The sequence below is a fragment of the Nestor notabilis genome, unplaced genomic scaffold (assembly GCF_000696875.1).
Source record: "Nestor notabilis isolate BGI_N333 unplaced genomic scaffold, ASM69687v1 scaffold9583, whole genome shotgun sequence".
In the NCBI taxonomy this organism is placed as follows: domain Eukaryota; kingdom Metazoa; phylum Chordata; class Aves; order Psittaciformes; family Psittacidae; genus Nestor; species Nestor notabilis.
The window spans coordinates 2151-25132 of record NW_009921525.1 but is presented as its reverse complement, the minus strand read 5'-3'; the positions used below and the strand labels follow the sequence as shown (position 1 = coordinate 25132).

Sequence of the window (22982 nt, the reverse complement as noted above, 5' to 3'; positions counted from 1 at the left end):
GGCATTCATCACACAATCTTGGCATGCAATTGGGATACAGTAAAAAGACCGAGCAGATTTGAATGTTAAACTTCAATATGCTCAGTGACTGCCATAGCTTTTGGGCTATAATACCAGGTTTCAGTTGGCCTATATGTAATTATTTTCATATGGCAGAACAGCTTCAGCAGGGGAGCTGCTCACAGACTTATAACAGTGGTTAGTTCACTGTCTCTCATTTTGCAACTATAAACAAGAAACATGCAAGCAGTCTTGATTTTTCAGAGGCACAGTGGGAATGTTCAAAATCTCAAATATTTTCATAGTTTTCTTCTCGGCTTCATTTGTTCATTCATGGAGGGAGACAGCAATCCAGTTCACAAGCTGTACTTATGGCCTAGCACTATCAAATAGCCCCTCTGGGAAATCTGATCTGTTGTTTGTGAAGATGAGAGACTGCAACAGTCTGCTCTGTCTAGTGAGACCACGAATGCTGCATCTACCCAAAGTTACTAAATGCAACTCAATCTTTATCTGCAATGCTCCTATTTCTTCCACTCTGGTTATCCTCTCAGCAAACAGAATGTGTAATTGTCCTGAATTATGTGCCAGTTGTTCAGCATGGGAGAAGAACTAGAATGAAATCAACAAGACCAGGTAACATAGATCCTGAGGGAAGACAGGCAAGTAAGCTCACAGGAACTACCACTGACTTCTCCCAGGGAGGCAGTTCTAAACATTGTTTTTATCCCAGCATATATCTTTAAAATATTTTGCTTGTGATACTTACACAGATAAATTAAAGTCAGCTTTAGAAATAAATCATTGGCCTCAGTCATCATCTGGGCAAGGTAAAACATTTAGATTCATAACAGGATTGAAATGCATTTACAAGACCTTATAACACATAATTCCTTCCAATTCAGAAGCAATCCTCTATCATGGTTTTCTGCATAAAGGATAGCAAAAGCAGGAGAAATTTCTTGATGCAGGAGCTGGGAGTCGTTTCATTGCAGCTTTACAAAGACAGCTGCTTTGGCTCCCAAGTCCACAAATTACAAGGTAATACTGAAATGTAAACCAAGATGTATTTTTTTGTACAATTTTCCTGACAAAACCTTATGTTACATGCTGTTAAATGTGTTGCAAATGCTATGTTGTAAATGATATATTACATAAGTTAGTTGAAACACCTCATGTCAAGTCCTCTGTACAGCTTATGGTTTGATAGGTAAGCAGAAAAGACAGTCTTTGTTTCTTTTTGTACTATGCCAGAGTAGAAAGACCAGTCATGCTTGAAAAATCAACTCAGAAGTGTTTTTAGAAAGTCACACAGAGTACCACAGGACATTAGAGATGATGATGATGATAATTAGCACTGAGATATGCATGGCTAATACTGTATTTCTTCAACTAGTAACCCCATTATACTATACTACAAACAAAAATGTGGGTTGTGTAAATACTTTGTTTTGTTTCAGTAACATATCTCTAGTCACTTGTTATTTGTGCCTTCCCTCTCTCTTACTCTCCTAAAACATTGTAAAGGAAATGGTACCTCTCAAAAAAAGCAATTTCTTTCTCTTTGCCCCTATTTGACTACCAGACTCAAACAAGAGGATGAAGGGAGCTCACATCCTTTCTATTCAGTCCTCTTCCCCTGCAGCCATCCTTCTCCCTCTAGCTGGCCAACATGAGGGCCCCTGCATGCTCTCCTTTTTAAACCCTGCCTTCAGCAGGGCTGCACAGATGTGATTAATTGCAATTTACTAAATACTTCTAGTCTGCCCAGGGACCAGGCTCCAGCTTGCTCTGCATCCACCATGTCAGCTCTGCAGGGACAAAACCAGCACGTTTCCTTTGCAGCTCAGGACTGATGTGGCACAAAGAGCAGATCTATCATGGCCGATATTTGGCAATTTCTGAGAGCAGAATGGAGCAAAAGATTACAAAATCACCTGTAATAATTCTTCCCTTTCTGGTCCAAATTCCTAAGAGGTGTTTTCCTCTCTTCCAAAAGCCATTGCCCTCCCTGTGATGGCTCAGCTGTTAATGTCACTATCTTTTGAAACAGGTCATGATAATGGCAAGCTTTCTTAGGGCATATTGCTTCGAACTTATTAATATGCATGTTCTCTCTCTGTTCATTTGTTTCTCTATTTACTTTGAAGTTGCCTCACTGGAACCTGCACTGCTTTTCTGTGTTCAGACTCTTGGCTGGCATTTCTCAGCTTGCTACGTCTCCAGTTTTTATCTAGGATGGAAATGGGACCAAATGTTGCAAAAGTCAGTTAATAGCAGCTCAGGTGACATCTGGTGCCCAGCTGAATGGATTTCTTGGCCTCCTCACCCTCGCTGCCGAGAGGTGTTCTTTCTACTTGCTCTCAAGTTGACTGTTTACATTGCAAATTTAGGGCAAGTAACATCTCTGTATTTGTCAAGCACCTGCCCCAGGGGAGTACGGCCACACGTTGTGCTGCTATGAAAAATAACACCACCTGGGTTACCTTGATTCTTTAAATGTCTCTTCCACCTGAAAGAGCTATTTCCAGCATGGGAGGAGGAAACAACTTTGACTCAGATATCAAATTCTCAGTGTGATAAGGGAAAGTGATTCAGCTGTCTTCTTTCTGCCTTTGTGATTCAGAAGCAGCTCATTGTTCAGATGACAGAGTCAGTCATAAACGGGAACTTCTGTGACAGGGAGGAGCAAAAGTATTTATATTTTATTCAGAGGTCACTTTATGTTAATATCTCTCCCCATAGAGATCAGTCTCAACATTGTCTTCTGCAATAGGCCCATGTCATCCAAGGTTATTCTAGGGTAAAAGACTTGGACATACTGTTTTCCTCAAAGTACCTCCAGGGACAGCCAGTTAGGTAGTTTCTCTTGAGGCTGCAGGTTGTGACAAGGTAAATCTGCCTCCTGGCAAATGTGCAAACAGACTCACAACTTTCATGATTCCTCCATACGAACAACAGTTTCTTCTCAGCCAACATCCATTAGAAAACCAAGGAATGCACCCTGAAGCATATGAGAGGAACTGGCCATGAGCAAGATACTGAGCCTGTCAACTAAGAAGTGAGGATGGGTGCTTATATTTACCAGCCTTTTCTAGACATCTGCAGGATTAAAATCAAACAAATGGGTACAAATGCCTTTTTCAGCAGATGGGGCTCTAAGCCACTGCTAAGCCAGTGCATTAAAACCATTACAGTTTGAACCAACCTTCAAATTGTGTCCAAGTTACTTCCAACCCTTTAAATCCCCATTGCACTTCCTGTCCAGAAAAGCAGTAGTATGCTAGGTAAGTTTCAACGTAACCAATTCTTCTACTGGATCTCACAAAATTTTTCATGAGATAAAAATATTTAAATATGGAGTTGTTTTTTAATACAGTAGAGTTCATTAAATTATTTGCAGCATCAGTTTTAACAGGATCCACAAAAGGAAGCATACATAAGTTAAAAGAAATGAACTGAGCTAGTGGTATAGACCAGGATCGCTAACCTACATCATCACACAAGGGCTGCATATGAGTTATTTGGAAATGGCAATACAGCAGGGCTGACAGGTGGGCAGGAACTGAGAGTCCTGGCAACCTGACAGGGCCCTTCAGTACAACCTCAGGGTGCTTCACACACAGGCCATCTAATGTCTGACATCTTTAACACATCACCTCTTCCAGTTCACACTATTTACTGGCATGTGCCTCATTTGATGCAATACAGAACCCATCTCACAGCCACTAGCTGAGGCACTTGACCTCAGTCTAGATCTACTGCTGCACAACCTTGGCTTAGTAAATATATATTCTCCAACAGGAGCAATAGCAAGGATGCAATATCATCTCAAAATCCATCACACACTACAATACAGTTAACAGTTGCAAAACAGAACAGTGAGTACAGAAATAGTGCTAAGAGCCAAAGTGGTCACCTGTGGAGCAGCTAACAGCGTACACCTGAGAGCACACACCAAAATGTAGTTTTAGTTTCAAAATTACCTTGCTTAATTGTTTTCAGCACCTTTAGGTAGACAAATGGCTCGATGTGTAAGTGGATACAAGTGGTGTTCCTCAGGGGCCAGTATTGGGATCAGCACTGTTTAAAATCTTTGTTGGTGGCATGGACAGTGGGATTGAGTGCACCTTCAGCAAGTCTGATGACGACACCAAGCTGTGTGGTGCAGTCAACATGCTGGATGAGAGGGATGCCATCCAGAGGGACCTGGACAGGCTCAAAAGGTGGGCCTGTGCAAACCTCCTAAGTTCAACCTAAAGGGGGCCTACAGAATAAGATCTTTACTGTGATGGTGGTGAGACACTGGAAGAGGATGCGCAGAGAAGCTGTGGATGCCCCATCCCTGTCAGTGTTCAAGGCCAGGTTGGATGGGGCTTTGAGCAGCCTGGTCTAGTGATAGGTGTACCTGCTAATGGCACGGGGGTTGGAAGTAGATGATCTTTAAGGTCTCTTCCCTAAATCATTCTACGATTTCATGAAAATCCATCTCTGTCAGCCCTGAAAATTGGTGGTTATTTCATGTAAAACATAAAACTACCTGAAGACTAGTGCATTCAGCTTTGCTCTCATTAATATAAATGGAAAAATACCTAAAACTCTGTAACTGTCACATCATAGTCATCTGCAACCTGAAAATGCAGTCAGCTCTAATAAAATAATGCACATCACTTAATCAACCAAAGAGGAGGACAGATGAGAGAGCGTGCCATAAAAAGATTTTGACTCACAGTGGCTAATTTCTGAACATCTTCATCAGATGCTCCCAGTGAAGCAAGTCCTATCTCTTGTGAAAACTGAGCAAACTTGGGATCAGCAAGTAGAGGCACGTGTCCCAAGAGTTCATGGCATGTATCCCTAAGGGAATGGAAATTAAAAAAGAGTCATTACAGAAATTAGTGCCATAATCATTCCATAATTAATTTAACATAAGCCATTTTACATGACCTCTACTTTGAATGTCTTACCATGAAATACTTTCTTTACAGTGTAGTAGTTCTTCCCTGTGCATGGTTCTGTAGGAACATTCACATTTGCTTCTATTAAACGGATTATATGTCATTTAACCCCACCTGTTTGGTGATTTCCCCATCATTTCCAGATTGAATGGAAGGGCCTAACACTGCTGTCTTCAAGGCTTAGTACCATGAAGACTGAACTGCCCAAAGGAAAGCCAGATGTCTCACAAGTACAGTTTTCAGCATTTCTTTCCATGTTAATCAAGTTCAAATACAACACATTCCCTCTTCCTCTTCTCCATTCTTCTTTCTGCCTCTGGGTACAATTCCACAACCAACCATTTTGCCACTTGCCACTATAAAATCAGGGTATATTTACAGTGGTTTCTGTGTACTTGATTTCTCATTTAGTCCTGAGTTCCTACTACAATTACTGGGTACTTTTGTTATTTGGTCCACTTTTCACCAAGCAGATTTCAGAAAAAGCAGAGAAGCCAAACCATTTCAGGAGGAACTGCTGTCCACACCTGTAAGTGCATTATTACTCATGACAAAGTGCAGATATAAGTGAACAAAAAACTGCTAACCAACCTAACGAAAGAGCACATGCATCATCTATAAAAGCTCTCAAACAATTCTGAAAGTTTTGGTGCATTTGTTCACAAAAAATAATGGACCTGGTAGTAAAGTTCACTTTAAAAATCAGATCTGACATTTCCTTTGCTTTTGTCTCTTCAAAGACATTTCTTTTATTTTTATCCCCTTTTTTTCTTAAGCTGTAAACAAATGCTTTAAAGTCAGGCAGAAAGCATCAAGTTTTCTGCCTTCTATCCAAAATCATCCAATTTGTCTTTTATAAACTATTTTTCTTTGAAAAGACACAGAACCTGACATTTCAGATAAATCATGAACAGAAAAACAACATATAATTTAAAGTCTCCTTACTCATTATTCTTCACCAAGAAGGCTGCAGCAACTGTGTCTAGGTAGATAGGAGTAGTTAGTTTCTGAATGCATGCAAATGAAGATTAGTATTTTTGGCATTCCTAGGTTGCCTCACCAAAAGCTTATCAAATATAGTTTCAGTATTGGAGGGATACACACAAGTCTCTCTTCTCAGCCCAGACGGCCTCACTGACAGATGCTAAGCAACATTTGCTCATGTTATATTCAGGCCTTTTGGTGAGACAAGCACCACTCTGAAGTTGTGCATGACAAGTTTAAGCCAATTTCGTATACAAATAATTCATTCACTGGTACAAAGGAATTAACATATCTCATTTCTCTTCCTTCCTAGGCATAGGTATTTCCCAAAGAAGCAAGGGAAGTGAACAGATACTCTTGTGCCTGATAAAACAAAAAATACTCTTGGTATGATAAAACAAACATGGTCCATGGACACTGACTACAGATTCAGTTGTAGCAATATAGGCTGAGCGCTCAAATTTACTGCTTACCAGTATTTTTGGTCGGCACCCGTAAAACATGTTTGATATGTACAGCTGTCCAGGAACAGTTTCAGACTTCATACTTACATAAGGAAAACTGTTTGCTTTTGTTTTCTACTGCCTAGTAAAGCTTGTCCTGAAAGTAATCTTTCCTGTCTTGTTTCTACATCATTGCACGTCCTTTCAGAGCCCTGAAAATTCCCGATTTCTTCAAAAGCAGCTGGTAAGAAAGCTTTTCTTTTATGATCTCCACACCCCTTTGGTGATGCTCTGCAAGACGATCAAAGTTACTTATCTAAGCTACAAGACCCATAGCTTAGATAATACTCCCTTCCTCACTGGAGCTCAGATTTGAAAAATTGGCTGCCTCTGCATGGTATCTGTCTCCTTGTTCAGGAGATGGTTTGCATCACTTGAATGGATAATCATCAAAGGTTAAGAACCTTTCTTTAATTACTTCAGTTCCAGCCACAACAATTTCTTCTGTCATCTCCTGCAAGATTTAGCTTGCTAATGATGCAGAGGACAACAGTAAAATTGAGTTTACTGTCCGATAGATACACCCAGAGAATTCCCAGTACCAAACAATTCACTGGAGGAACCTAACTCTTCCAACCATCACCTTCCAGCACATAAATGGGCCACAAAGCCCATTCTCTGGAAGTCCAGTGCTCAAACTCCAATTCTCATCTTCACTGATGAAATCAACACTGATTGCCGAGCACTTCACCTATGCTGCACTGCATCAGCCCAGATACATCTAACTTCATATCAGTAGTTCAAATAGTGAGAGCAAAGAAGATACAGTGGGGCTGGCTTCAAGTTCCTGGCTTCAGGTAAGGCTTCTACAGCAGCATCACTACTATTGGTACCTGCGCTAGTGTCTACATCTCTATTTTCCTGTGCTAAAGCCACAACTCCCAGAAGCAAATAAGCAAAGATGTGTTATCCCTAGTTCTGAACTAGAACACAGGCTCTTTGTGTCACTTCCATCCTTGCAAACAAAATGACAACAGACAAGCCTTGTCCCATTAACTTGTCTCTCCTAACAAGGGGAGGAGGATGAGGAGACAGAAGATATTTCTCTTGTGGCTTTAGCCTGCAGATTCTTCCATTAAAACTATGCTAAATAGTATTTAGAATGCACAGTTATAAAGAGGGGAGCTTGAAACAAAAAGCATGTGAACAAAAAAGAAAAAACAACAAAAAAAAACCCAACAAAAACAAAATCTTCCAGGCAGAACCATGAACCACCATTCAGTATTGTCACTGGAGTCTCTTAGACGTCCCTGCCAGCCTGGCCCTTTACAGATAGTCTAAACAATATAATTCTTCACTTAACTACCAAAGTTTAATTCTTTTGCTTCTTTTTTATTCAGAAAATAATTAAAAGTTCCTTTAATATATTCACACACGTTGCTCAGAGAAAATAAGATTTTTGTAATGCACTTTTCACAGCAAAAGATTTTTCTTGGAGTAAATTAGTTAGCAGAGCAGAGGAAATCTATATAGCTCTGTGAATGTAGTAGAAACGTAATGAAACTCAGGAAGGAATGTTCTAAAATGCATATAGTAGTGATACAGATCAAACCAAATGGACTCTCTAATTTGTATCTAGCCCTATAGCCTGGGTGTTAAATCTGATGGAAAGCCCACTGAAGTCAAAGTCTTTTTACCAGGTTTATATCATTGAAATGCAACATTCACCAAGCCAGGAACCTGCAGCAAATCTCATTATGGCCCCATATATCAACCAGCAGATTTCAGGGCACTGCAGCTACTGCAGAAGATGAAGAGCTGTCCCCACTCAAGTCAACTTAGTTTTGCCACTGATTTTAAAAAAAGCCAGGATTTCACTCTGTATTTCTGATAACACTTACTATATGCTCTAACTATACATATAAAAATAAAAAATAAACACATTTAAAAAGGCATTTTCAGAATTTTTCTACAGAGTTCCTGATAGTACACACTATTTAATTTATGTGAAGAAGTAGGTGTGCAAGTTGAGAGTAACATCATTAGAAAATGACAGCTTCATTTCTCTGTCAGTTTAAATTTGAAGGTCTTAAGACCATAACCTGGATTTTTAAGTTTAGCCCAAATAAGGAATAAAAATCTTCATTCTAACTGAACTATTATTACTACACAGTGACTTTGCAGACACCATGACCAGAAAGGTTACAAAAAAAGTAGTTGCCATTACTACTAAGGATCAGCTGTAATACACTGCATAATTGTGAATGTAAGCAACATCCTCCTGAAAACTTCAGGGGTCTCAAATATACAAATCAATGAACCAGAGAGCATCAACAAAAGCACAGACACACTTAATTGATTCCTGGAAGATGTTCTTTCCTTTGTTCCTGTTGGAGTTATGTACCTAAATCCCCTATCAATAAATTAAAATGATCTTCTAGTTTGCACTAAGTTAATAGATGTTATCACTTTTTTAGTGAACATTGGCAGGTGCTGCAATCTGAGACACTGGCTTCCCACAGGAGAGGAAACCGCTGGTGTGAAATCTTGTACTTCCTGATTTCTTTTTTTAAATATCTAGAGATATTTTCAGACAGACCAGAGAGGTCCAGCATCATATATGCAAGCCCTTCTTTTACACTGTAGCAATTTGCCCACAGATTTAAGAGATTAAAATTATATTTAAAAATTATAAATTACAATCACAGAGGTTACAGAAATGAATTAATTCCTTCAGGGATTACCACCTCTTTCTCAAAAGAAAAACACACACACACAAAAACAGCGTCACAGCACTGCAGCAAATGCTTTGCCCAGTCCACATGCTGAGGAAAAAAGTAGATAAGGGTATAACAGCACCACCTGGTGACTCCTGCCAGAATAATGTTAGAGCATTTTCAGTTACAGCTAAATACGCGGTTCGATTAATCCTTTTATATCCAAAAATATCATTCCATGGTTTTGTCAGTCTATTCATGAAATCAAAATTAGGCATATGTCCAAATGTTTGCAAGGCTGGAGCTGAATATATATGTGTGACTCCTTTGTGTAAATTTAGGGGAAAAAAAAATACACTCAAGTAGCCCAAGCTGACTAAACAACAGCTACAATTTCAAGCTAACCACCTGATGACTGATTCACTGCGTAAATGTCATTCCTGTGGTGACAAGATCTGTGTATGCCTTTGGTAAAACTATCTCCATGTTATCTAACTGACATGTATTGTTCTGTTATTGCTGTACAGAGCACACCATATATAACACAAGACAAGAACTACAATCATTTTGATCTTTTTTCCCCTCACTTTTCATCAAGAGACCAAATGCCAAAATATTTCATCCAAACTCACAACATTCTGGTTTGGAAAAGCTGCAATGCTGTCCCATGAAAGTCACTTATTTCTAACACATCCCCTGTAACAGGCTTTATAGCTAATATCCTCCCTGGCTGAGAGAATAGTGCTTCATGACTTGCTTGTTTTGTGTTATAGGAGATAAATGAAGTTCAGCTGTGGAGTCTGACACACTCCCCCGCCCCCCCCAAAGAAATAAATGGGGACACAAGAAGACCAAATTATAATTCTGAAAGCAATTATTTTCAGGCTATTCAGGGCTTTTTTCCCCAAAATTCTTTCCTTTGCTGTCCACCAGAGAGTAAAATTTTAGACACTTTCTCAAAATGCTTAGTTGAAAACTCCATTTTTCACTGAAATATAATCCAGATAGACTTTTTTTTACCCACCATATAAACAACCCAGTTATTTAAGAGCCTTGTAAAAAGTCCAAAAGAAGCCTCTGAATTAAATTCTGGCTCGCCAGTGTAAGGGGTTTTGTCATCAATGGTGTAAGTAGATTTTTACATTTGAAGGAAGGTTCCTCTTTTTAGTCTTGATAAATTCATATGGGTCCTTTAAGAATCTAGTGAGCATATGTTTTCAGAACTAAAGCAAATGTAGCAACTTACGGTTCCGGTGTGTAGAGGGGATCCGAGCCATGTCGTATGTACTGGGTACAGTGAAAAACTCTATATGCTAAGCCAGCTAAAAAATCTCGGGGAGACAAGTATCCAGCAACAGGTCTCACTGTGAAGCCAGACCTTTCTGAAGGAGATAATAAAATACCACATTATATATATATATATGTATATCACTATATCAGTTTCTGAGGACAGGTAGTGTGATATGTTGTTAATTATTGTACCAGAAGCACGACATGGAGAATCTTGGCTGAAGATCACCACACATCATTTTCACCTATTATGTGTAAGACCTATCTTGCATTAGTAGTATATGTTTAATGAAAACAGCTTGAGGTATTTCAAAGCTGGTTTGAATACCTTTATCTAGAAAAAATGGTAAGGTACTGTAAGTGATGATCTCAAATCACAGACTATCTGATTTTTATGTCTGGTACCAAACGGGAGAGAAGTTCTGAAAACAGAAGATGGCTTCCACAATATATACTAAAAACTAATGGAACAGAGCAGGATAAAATCAAATCTGTCATTTTTATAGATAAATTACCGTTTGTGACAGTAAAAAACTGAATTTCACAGTTGAGATCCTCATTTAAATATTTAACAAAGTGTTCCTTTGTCAGATTGGTCCCAGTGGGAAATAATTTCAGACTCAGTGACTTTGAAAAGCACGTTTCTCTCCCAAATTCATTCTGTATTCTTTACAAGTGTTTACAGGAGGATGTTCCAATTTTTTCTTTAACAGACACTACTATTACTGTATTTAGTCTGAAAACCTATTTCTGAAGGACTGTGGCAGTTTGAGTTTCTAGTTAGGGAGAAAGAACCCGTGCGCTTTGGCATCGTTCCTTAGAGACTGTAATGCAATATATGAGACACCCAGAAGGACATAGCCAAATTCTAAGAGTGATGAGTCAGTTATTACCAAATGCAGGTGTTCACAAACAAGAATTATGGATGAATCTTCATTACAGATTTTGTATTTCTCTTAGCTAAAGATTTTCCATACATATCTGGGGCAAAATGGATTGCTAATTTTTCTCATAACATTTAACAACACATAAAATTCTTTTCCAAACACCCATCTTTACAACACTTTAGTTCCTGAGGTCCTGAGCAAGTGGATTAAGGAACAAGTATGTGTATCTGAAAGATCCTTCAGGAGAAACGAAAATCTTAAGTGAACTCTTTAGTGGCTTTTCCTCTAGTGTTAAAAATAGCACGTTCATGTCTGCCACTTCTTCCATATGGGGTACGTTTCCATTACAGATGAAAAATAAGGGTATTTTCAAAATTAAATATGCAATATACTGATCTCTTAAAAAAATATTAGAGAGAGGTACCAGACCATCTATACAGTCACAATCATTTTTTTTTTCCAATATACAAATACAATGACTAGCTTCATGAGGTGTGGAGCACTCAGAAAAGCCTTATATTCATCAGGCTGTACAACAATGCACCAAACCTGCTCTCTTCCTTAAATTCAGTGATACATCTTCAGCTTTTTAATTCCTCTCACATTCATTCTTGCAAATACACACAACTGTTTTGACTCAACAAACTTTCTGCCATGGAGAATGTCAAAGCCAGAATCATACTTCAGGCTAAACCAAAGTCCGCTGACAATGCTGGGAGTCTTTTCACTCCATTTGCTTTGTATCTATCTAACAAAAAAGAATGGTTTTATGGAACTCTACCTATTGACAAACCAAATATGGATCTTACCTTTAAGAAAAATAGAAACATCTTCCAGCTGAGGCACATTATCCTCTCTGTATCCACAGTACTTGGTCAGCAGAGGAAAGTTTTTCAAATATTCACGACAAGCATGGGTGGGATAGAGTTTACTGAGTTCCCTAAATACCACTCCCCATGTTTTAATTTCTTCAGCTGTGTACTCCACTCTGGGAATGGGTTGACCACTGTAAAAAATTAAATAATACAGAATACATTTGAATACAACCAGATTCTAGACAGCCTGAGGATGGTAAAATTTCCGTAAAAAATATTATTTACATAAAGGAAGACAAAAACTACTAAAACTATTAAAAACTATTTTAAAATTGCAGCTAGATGGTTTTTTCTTAGAATTACTTATTGATGTTACATTGTACATATTACATTCATTTCTTAAGAATCGTATTTCTTACCAAGCAATGAAACTATTAATCTTTGTATATATCATAGCAGAAAGATGGATTTCTTATATGCCATGTTCATATACCAGAGTAATATTTCTCTGTTTATTGTTACTGATGCCTTTGCAAGTGGTTAGCCAAAGATCCTTGTTCAGTCTAATTTGTAGATTTAGTAACAACATCAGCAGACTGCACGCTATATGCATTCTTTAAAATACCTAATATTCACACAGCATCATTACCTAGCATTTTACAGAGTGAAGATCAGGCAATTACATGGATGTTTAGAAATGTGTGGATCCAGTTAAAATATATATATTTATTGTTTAGATGGTTGCTTAAATGTGCAGGTACGTTTGGAACCCCAAATTCATGCAGGACTACACCATGAGGAAGCTCACCCCAGAGCCAACAGCCTAGCCCAGGTGAAACTAAATATCTCTCTCTAAATATCTCTCTCCTTTATTTTTTTTTCCTTCTGCACCATTTCTGTGCCTCCTCCCCCTTTCATAGATGTGTAGAAAAGCCTTCCAGAGTACCTGTAAACCTCTCTCTGATGTCCAAGATTTGCCTTGAGTGGTTATAGCTAATTCAAAACTGACTGATAGTGTGAAGGGTATGAAGGGGCCCTTCCAATTTGCACTGCCTTGTATTTAGCTGTAAGGAATTTCTCATGCCATGATCATGGGCCATCATCTCACAGTTCCTCCCAGAATAAGCTTTATAATCTTTCTCTGAATTTAAGTTCACAGCCTGTAGTATGTAACGTGTGCAATCTGCCTTCTCCTCAGGTATCCTCTTTTCCTGCACTATAACGAACTACAGACTAGCAAAGGGATTCACAGGATCCTTCTCCACCCCATCAGTCCCTATACCCCGCTCCCCTGCACAGGGATGACAACATGGGTGCTCCCAGCCCAGTGCTACAGCTTCTCCAGTACCATGGACAGCAGCTGATTGGGTGTGCTGGGCATGGGGAGTCCTACTGTCGCAGAACTGCAGTGCTGGGCTTTTGCTGGGGGTTAGCTTTCCATCTTGGCTGCTGCCCAGTTCACAACCCTATCTCCATCATACAAGGTAACAAGGAATGAGCCCTCATGTCACCTAGTGATTGCTGCTACGCAGTCCCTACATGCACGAGAGGATCATCTGCCTTACATTCATTGTGATTGTTCTCTCATCTTTATTGAAAGTTTCCCATTTAATCCCCTTGCCTTTCACTGTATCAAAGGATTTTGATCCATGGCAGTTATCTGTCAGTCCAAGGCTACTTTGTATGAGGTACTCATTCTTGTTAAAGACTCATTGAACATACAATACATCCGCTAGTTCCCCTTCAGCCACTCTTTTGCAGACATGACAAGAATTGCAACACATTCAGTGAAGCTGTACTGGGTCTGTGCCCATTCTGCAGCAGGAGTGAGTCCTTCAGGTCTAGTATCTGTCTTCACCTTTACTCTTTATCAGCCTTAAGCTGCCTGCCAGCTCACAGAAAGCATAACACAGCTATTCTAAATTGTACCATACATGACATATACAAGTAAGTTACTATTCCATTCACCTGAGGTTGCCAGAATACTGTGCAGTAGCCTTGTCCCTTTTCCTCAAACCTGACCTGTATTATGGATACTGCCAGTACGGGTCACCACTGGCCTAGCAAAGAGAAGTGTGTGCACCAGGGGAAAAACTCAGGTTTCTATTTAGCCTGTCACTAGAGAGGTATAACACAATCAAGGATCTGAAACCTGGTCACTGCTCACTAAAAGGTTTATAACTTAGTTATTGTTTCAATTAATTCACTAGTACTGAAGTAAGGTTCACTGAACATTAATTCCTTAATAGGATTTATGCCTAGGAGAGCTGATCTTATTTCCAGCTGATCATGGTATTGCTTTCTTTTTCAAGAGGATCAAGTCAGCCAGGCTTGAGGGAGGACTCATACCTTTCTCATTCAGCTCTGCAAAGCTCATTTTTCTCTCCCTCTTATTTCAGCAAGCAAGACCCACCTTGCACTCAAACATTTCAGTAAAACACATAAATGGCCAGCCTGCATAGCCAGTTTTCTTGTGGCTGAGTAAGATGACTCTACAAGCTAACCCATTCTGAATTTTTATTTCCCCTTATTAAAATAGGGTCTTTCCATTTTGCCACGGTCATGAGCTATCAACTCATATTATGAATTCCCTCTTAAACATCGTATTTTTCCTCCAGATTTAATTTTCTCAACACTTTTTCAATCCCTGATCACTCTCAAAGGATTAATTAGCAAGATCAACACATTTTCACTATCTTTAGGATAGAAGCTAAGTGAAGGAGAGAGGAAATTATTTTTTTTTGGTCCATTTATTTCATACAGCTGATCTTTACTGCTCTGCTCTATTAACATGTCTTTCCCTTTATCACTCAGCACCAGCAAACACCTGCTCCTCCAAGTTCTCTTCTTGGTGTTTCTCTCTCTCCACTACAGAGGTCTCTTTTACGTTCAAGCAAAGAAGAGCATCTACCAATATAGCACTGTAGCAATTCACAAAGGAAATGCTGATCTGGGATTTTCAACTCAATAGTTTCTTTACAGAGCCAATTCCTTGCAGCCAGTTCTTTTCAGCCAAAGACATTATTTTTTTAAGGAAACAAGTGTTTCGTTTTTGGTTTTTTAACACTGGCAAATGAAAAGTAGAAATTAATCAAGCCTCAGCAAGTGATTAGGGAGGTCACTTACCTGGAAGACACTAAGAGGGTCAAGACAATGCTCTGCATTTATCCCTAAGGGAAGCAGTCCTTACAACAGGGCTGTTCTTTTTGTATAAGGAAGTAAATAGTCATTAGTAATGAGACTGCTATAGTGTAGTGTCAAGACACCTATATAAAATCTGAGCTCCCTAGCATGGGTAGCAGAAACAGCTTAGCTGTAGCAGCATGGAGTCCTCCCTGAGCTGATTTGCCTTTCCCTCAGTGTGGCTTAGGCTGAGCTGCAGGATGCTGAGGATAAATGTCTTCCTGGGCTGCCTCTACATGCATACCCAGAGACAGACAGTACAGCCCAGTAGACATGGCACATGCCTAGGGTTAAGACAACCACAGTGTGAGACCTGTGGAGTATGAATGAGATTTTGCCTGCTTTAAGCACCAGCCTCGCAGTCATTCTGTAGTCTCTGGCTAAAAATATTTGAAGCATTTTGGTTTCCCTCTGCTTGTAATAATTGGAGAGTTTGAAATCTTCTAAAGATTTGAAAAGATCAGTAGGATGAAGGAATACTTCTGAGCAGTTTTGCTGAAGTACAAGATCTGACCCTCAAAGAATATCTGGTTTGGGTTGTTTGATTTTTGTAATGTGCTTGCAGAAATGGTTCTTGAGCCTTCAATACTTAAAGAAGCGAAAGATTTTTCCTTTCTTTTGTCTGTTTTTCTGGATTAGTCCATGCAATTTTTGTGAAAAGATATTTCTCCTGGTTTCAGGGTCAAAAAAAAACCCCTTCGAAGCAGAAGACCAACCACTGCATAGTAAGCCAGCTGCATGATCTTACCAGCACCTAGGCAGCTGAGACGGAGAAGAAAGAAAAATATTTCCAGCATCTTAGCAGCTGTGAAGTGCTTGGCACTGCTGTTACCATCATGGGTGAATGGAGAACTGTCCAACTTACTGAAAGAGCTCTAGGGACACACACAGTCTGCCCTCACCCACAGGTACCTGCTTGCCATTTCATATTGCAGTAAATGCTAGGCAAGAAGCGCTAAATCTACCACAAGCATTAGACTAGGAAAAAAGAAAAAATAATAATAAATCAATCTTCTGTAAACAAACAGGCAAAAAACTGTCTCAATTTACATCTGAAAGCTGGCTAAACTTAGGACTTATCTGGTCAGCCTAGGAAGCTTCTCTACCAACCAGCACCCTGCTCCTAGCATGCAGCAACTCAGTGTGCTGGATGAATATGATGAACCTCCAGCTAAACAAGTGCCACCATGAATGGAAAAAAAGGGGAGCCAAAACTAGCACTCTAACATTTGTTAGATTGGTAATAGCTTAACAATAGGAATGGGACAAAAATAAAGGAGAAATTAAATCAGGACTACATGTCACAAAGCAGAGTCAATCGTCCTGTCCCCCCAGCTTTCTGCAGCCCATATAATAGCCTTATATTAAAAACAAAAAAACAGAACTGAAAAACCTTCATTCTTTTTTTTGCTTCCTGCCAGAACATGCCTGGAAAAAAAAAAAAAAAAAAAAAAATGTTTTATATTCTTTAAATAGGTAGAAATCTCAAAGGAGAAAAATTAAAACCCGAAGAAGTGTAGAAAATGGAAAAGAACATGAAACTAGTATGTTCTTTCCCTTGAGAATGAGAGCTTAGGCCTGTTGCAAATGAAACCTAGAATATGATTAGAATTAGTTGAATACATCTGTCACAAGAAAATTGCAACACAGTAGGTGTTTGTAGGCAGCACAGAAAGTTTCCTAACTTCCAGGGATGGTAACAACACCAGCTCCACTAACTACAGAGAAATCCACTGACTGAATTCTGAGAAATGTAGAGCTGTGTTAGCAAAATAGATAAATACCATTTGGCATTATTCAGTATAGTAAGCACATGAAAAGAAAACACTAATTTCGTGTACAGTGAACTTGTCCAACTACAAAGGGATGATAGATATGTGCAACTCAGCAGTGCATCAGTCTGTCATTAAGACATGCAAGTATTTATAAACGAGTTTCTTAAATTTTAGCAGCTATGAATAAAATGCTGAACAGATAGTGCTTACCTTTCAAATGCTTTACTTGCCTGTATCTGTGCCAAAAACATGACGGGATGTCAAGCATCAGGTTTGCCATTTATAGCCTATACTAAACTAGTCTAAGTTTTAAGGATGACTTTGTCTATTGTTAAACTTCATCCTACAGAATTAAGTAGAGCATGAATCCTAAACAGTCAGCAGCATGGGAAAGGATTATGCCAGTACTTACTATTTATAGCTCATGGCAACATCCACGAAGTATTTTCTTCTCTGTCGATAGACATTGTCTTTAAATCCCTTAAGCAAGGAAGAATAGAGTAGTTTATAACAAGGACAGAAAATTGGCTGTAAGAATTATAAAATAAATCAGTAAAGTGTTTATTTAGTACCAAATTATATTGTATTTTGATTAACACTATCTACTGGACTACAGGAGAAGATAAGGACTTCTTCACTTTTCTCCCCACCAAAGTCCCACAGGAGTTTTTCAAGGCCCTCCTTGTCTGCTTAATACCTTCTGACATAAGCATTGAGTTACTCACCACTCAAGATCTGAAAAGTTATAGAAGATGGCACAAGGGATGTAAAAGTATGTCACATGTAGTGAAACAGACTGAAACCGTTAGCCAATATAGAGTGGGTCAGGGCTCCGCTGCTGAAGTCGTGTTGTACTGGTTCTGTAACAGGGTAATTCTCTTTGGTCCCTTGGCACGTATGTGCCACTGCTAAGGAACAGGACAGACACCAGAAGTGGCCTTTGAAAGACCCATCACAGATTTTACAGGGTTTTCTTCCCCCCATCTCTAATAGCTTGCATGCCACATAGGCTAACAAATGGTGCGTAAATTATGTTTATAGGAGTTCCCCCAAGTGTAAAATATATATTCATATAATGCAAATGTCTTTTTTCATTGTCTGTAAAACTGAAGACAGATTTTCAGCAGGGCACTCAAGTGTTTAATGAAGGCACCAGCTCAGAACATAAAACAGTATCAAATGGCCTGTCACAGTCATTGACTCAAGGCTGGAATGAGCTGCCACTACAGCCTCTGTTTGAACCAGATTACTGTTAATGGTTGATGGTAATCAACAGGCTTTTCCATTCTCAGAAAATGTGAGGTAAATCCTAGTTTGTCATCAAGAAGTACATGGCAGAAACCAGGACCCAGGAATGTGCTCCCCGCTGCAGGCCCACAGTGTGGGATGGGCTCACACATGGTAGAGATGGCTGGGAACCAAATAAGATGATGACGCTTATCATGGCTGATGGGTGGGCAGGTGACATCAGAGACAAGGAAGTAGGGCTGCCAGGGCACAATGTGATGATGTCCTTTTGCTTGTGTGCACAGGTATGAGGACCTGTGCTTGAGCTCCCATCATGGCACAGCCACTGTAGGAGCTGCGGAGCAGACAGGACAGAAGGCAGTAGCCCAAGGGACATTCCTACACTTACGTAAAGTGCCAAGCCCAGGGCCACCAGGAGTACCTGCCCCTCCTCAGCCAAGGCAGACACCAGGGAGGAGTCAACCCAAGCACTGTAGTACCACAGTATACAGATACATCACCACAAAGTCCTCTACACCAAACTGATCTTTCTGCAGTCATAAACTGCAGAAAGGGCCATTTTTCACCATCTTGGACAATACCAGCAAAAATGCTTGTGGTAAAAAGCAAAGGAGATAACCACCTACAGCTAGAGTTTAATCTGATTCTATTACAAGACATTCTTACAGTCAGATATCTTAGTTCATTACCTACCTCCTTTCAACTGGAAATTTCCTACAATACCATTTTAATCCAGCCTATTTTAGGACTGAATATAAGCAGCTACGACCAGTATCTTTCAAGTCAAGTTGTCCAAAGGTAGCAACTTGGATCTATACCACATGAAAATGCTGTAACACAAATCCTTGCAGTCATCTGCCACCTAAAGACTCAGAGGTTAAGCATTTACCAACATCAGCTATATGAAATAAAACAATAACAAATCTATTTTTCTGCCTTTTGCATTGAGCATTTGGCTGCAGATACAGCTTGTGTGAAATGCAGGTTTGTCTCCTGTCACCAAAGTCAAAAAACAATGCGAGACACCTTCCCATCTGCTACATTCATGCAGAAACAGGAACACGTTGTTCTATTTCATTTTGTAATTACCTCCTGAATGCCCAAGGAAGTACCTCTTCATAATTCTTTCTTCTCTGACACCTACGTCAATATCAATTCTTACCTAAGAGCTACTTCTGGCAGAACCAAAGGTCATATTGATCTAAACTCTTCAAAGTTTTAAACCTTTCTATCAACTAGTTAATTAAAAAAAAAAAAACAAATAAATGAAAGCAGTACAAAAGGGCACATAGTTGTTAAACACTGAGCAAGTTTTCTAGAGGGTCTCCTTTTTGAGTGTCCTACTACAGAAAAATTAATTCACTGAAACTACTGAAGAGAACTAAAGTCTCACCTTCTGAAAACCATACGCTCAAAAGAGCACTCAGAATCAGCAGTCAACAGGCTTATTTATTTGATTGGCAAATAACCTGAACAGATTATCCAAAAGACAGCTTTACATTACACTTACGGGGTGATCTGCATCCAGCTCAGATCCATACATCAAAACTCTTTGTGAGCATTTGTCTAATTCAGATATCTTCCTCGGGAACCAGGGGACACAGTCAAGATCTGTAGAAGACAGAATATGAGTTGAATGTACTGGTGTGTAAGACTATGCAGACTATGCAAAATGTTTGTCACTGTCTAAATCAAGTGATACAAAAGCAGACTTGCCTTCTTCATCAGTCCAGATGTTTTCTGGTGGATTGAGAGATACAATATTCGTTTGAAACTTGAGCAACTGGATTAATTCATTAAATTCTTTCTTACTGCAGTCGCAGTCCACAAAAATTTCCACCTCCGAGTTCCTTCTCTTCGATTTTCGTGATTCAATATGAACCATACTTATATGTTTCTCCTGTGGAAAGATGAAATAACAGATGAAATGCAGACATACCAGCTAGAAGGCATATTCCTCAGGAAAGTTTTCCCTAGTCATTAAAAGGTGTTTGCACTGAAAGTACTTACATTGTATTTATGCAATTAGTGAGACACTTAATAAATACCGATAAAAAAAAAAATCTATAGACTGAAAGTAAAAAATAAAACTATTATACTTAATGAAGAAAGGCAACTAATGATTTAATTTCACCTATCAAAAAGATCTCTTGCAGAAGAAGGTATAACATTATATTTTTTTTAAAAAAGGCAATTTTCATAGAACCATAGAATGGTTAGGGTTGGAAGGGCCTTAAAGACCATCTAGTTCCAACCCCCCTGCCGTAGGCAGGGGCATGTCATACTACATCATGTTGCCCAAGGCCCTGTCCAACCTGGCCTTGAACACTGCCAGGGATGGAGCATTTTAACTTAAATTTTAAATTTTATATTTACATTTGCTATAAATACAAAATTCTAATGCAATTTTATTAGGCAATGTACATAATAATAATGTTAATTTAACTAGATTTGAGTGTGATTACTTTCTCTTCACTGCACTGCACAGACTGAACAACCTAATACCTTTATCACACTGCTTTGCTTCAACTCTCCTCAGACACACCTCCAAGCCCTCTTCAATCACTAGTAAGTCAAGCAGACTACGTGCAGTACCAGCAGTCTGACCAAAAAACACCGATTGCATGGGGATCCATACCGGAACTGTCGTGGTTCAAGCCCAGCTGGCAACTTGGAACCACGCAGCCGCTTGCTCACTCCCCCCCCCATCGCATTCTTCCTCCCCCCGCTCCCGGAGGGATGGGGAGGAGAATTGGAGGAATGTAACTCCCACGGGTTGAGATAACAGCTCTCCAGTAACTAAGGTATAATACAAACCACTACTGCTACCAATAATAATGATAAGGGAAATAACAAGGGGAGAGGATACAACCACTCACCACCCACCGACCGATACCCAGCCCGACCCAAGCAGCGATCTGGGCCTTCCGGGTGACTCCCCCCAGTTTCTATACTGGGCATGACGTGCTGTGGTATGGAATACCCCTTTGGCCAGTTTGGGTCAGGTGTCCTGTCTCTGCTTCCTCCCGGCTTCCCCTCCTCCCTGGCAGAGCATGAGACTGAGAAAGTCCTTGGTCGGAGTAAACATTACTTAGCAACAACTAAAAACATCGGTGTTATCAGCGTTGTTCCCAGGCTGAAAGTCAAAACCACAGCACTGCACCAGCTACTAAGAAGGAGAAAAAATGACTGCTGTAGCTGAACCCAGGACAGAACCAATACTTCACCATTTACATTCTAGTTAGACATATAAATCCCTGACCCTGCAAGCGCTTAAAGGTGCATTTAACTTCATGACCAACCATTGTCTTGCAGCAAGGCTGCCACCACCACCTGATTGTATGTAATTTAGATTCTGAACTGCTTTCTGAAAGTGCCTCCTTTCATTGTGGCCTGCACAACTTCAAATCTAATTTACACTGTTGAGAATCACACACCAGAAATCCAAAGCGAATGGCGCAGACATCAGTATCACTCCTAAACTATACTCCAGAAAACCCTTCACGAGCCCAAAATGCTTTGTTGAATGGTCCATTAAATTTTAAGTTACTTTTATTCAATTCTGCAGAGTGTAACTGTACTCTATTCCTTCCGCCACGGTCCATTAGATTTATACCAACAAACAATCTGACTCAGCAGCCTTCCTCAGTCCAGTCAGCATAATGATTTTTAAGCTTTACCTGGAAGAGTCGGAGAGCTTTCACCAATCCACCAACTTCATTCTTCAAGGAAAACACCACAGCCGTCTTTCCACCTTCAGAAACAGATTCACCTTTTCCATTTCCCTTATTCCCCTTCTTTTCCTCATTCTTCCCAGAACTTGATCTGTTTAGCTACAAATGCATAAAGAAAAACATCATCTCAGATGTAAAGACATTTCCCAAATTTAAGTCTTTTTACTTAAAGTGAATTTTTTACTAGAAAATAGCTGAATGGAACTCATCCGGACTTAATTTAAAAGGTAATTTACTTGAAATCAGAACCACAGGTCAAAGGCAGGTGTTCGACCTGATAGTGTAAGAGACAAGCCCATGAAAAAAAAAAGCTTAAGGAAAAGTGTATGGATGCTTGGGATACAATTATTGTATTATTAGGGCAATGCTATCATTAATAATAAATACGAAGCAAATAGAGATGGTCAAAATTACTGCAAAGCCTGCAGTGATGCTATTCTAACCTGAATATTGCTGCAAAAACACATTGCAAAATGTCGGTGATGCTATTCACCTTTGTTGATTATACAAACAAAGACAGAAGCACAAGCACAGGCTGTATCACAGAATCATCGGGTTGGATGGGACCTCAAGAATCATTTGGTCCAACGTTTCTTGGTAAAAGCATAGTCCTGACAAGATGTCTCAGCACCCTCTCCAGGTGAATCTTTAGAAGTGTCCAGTGGTGGGAACCCACCACTTCCCTGAGGAGATTATTCCAATGGCTGGTTGTTCTCACTGTAAGAAACTGTACCTCCCAGAGAAGATAAGCTGGCCGAGGAACTCAAAAACATACAGAAAATGACACCATTCTTGGCCACTCCTACATTCTTCTCACAATTTGGAGGTCAAAGACTGCTTTAAGCCAAATTTCAGTCAGCATTTTCCAAAAAATGTAATTTTGCCAACTTAAATCTTGTTGAGATGTCAACAGTACAGTCTTCATAGACAACTGTTATAATATCAACC

At 39.5% G+C, this 22982-nt stretch overlaps 1 protein-coding gene across 1 annotated transcript in view; it reads right to left on the bottom strand.

Annotated features, from left to right (window-relative positions):
• The window catches only part of TPH2 (tryptophan hydroxylase 2), a gene marked incomplete at its 5' end in the record, with an annotated part of 47565 nt that extends 25432 nt beyond the window's left edge, over positions 1-22133 (bottom strand). The window contains 7 exons of the mRNA XM_010011203.1: positions 4731-4857; positions 10349-10484; positions 12089-12285; positions 17465-17532; positions 19811-19911; positions 20017-20200; positions 21981-22133. Of these exons, the coding sequence (XP_010009505.1) occupies positions 4731-4857; positions 10349-10484; positions 12089-12285; positions 17465-17532; positions 19811-19911; positions 20017-20200; positions 21981-22133 (966 nt within the window). The remainder of the gene's footprint in view (positions 1-4730; positions 4858-10348; positions 10485-12088; positions 12286-17464; positions 17533-19810; positions 19912-20016; positions 20201-21980) is intronic.
• Between the last annotated feature and the right edge of the window lie 849 nt (positions 22134-22982).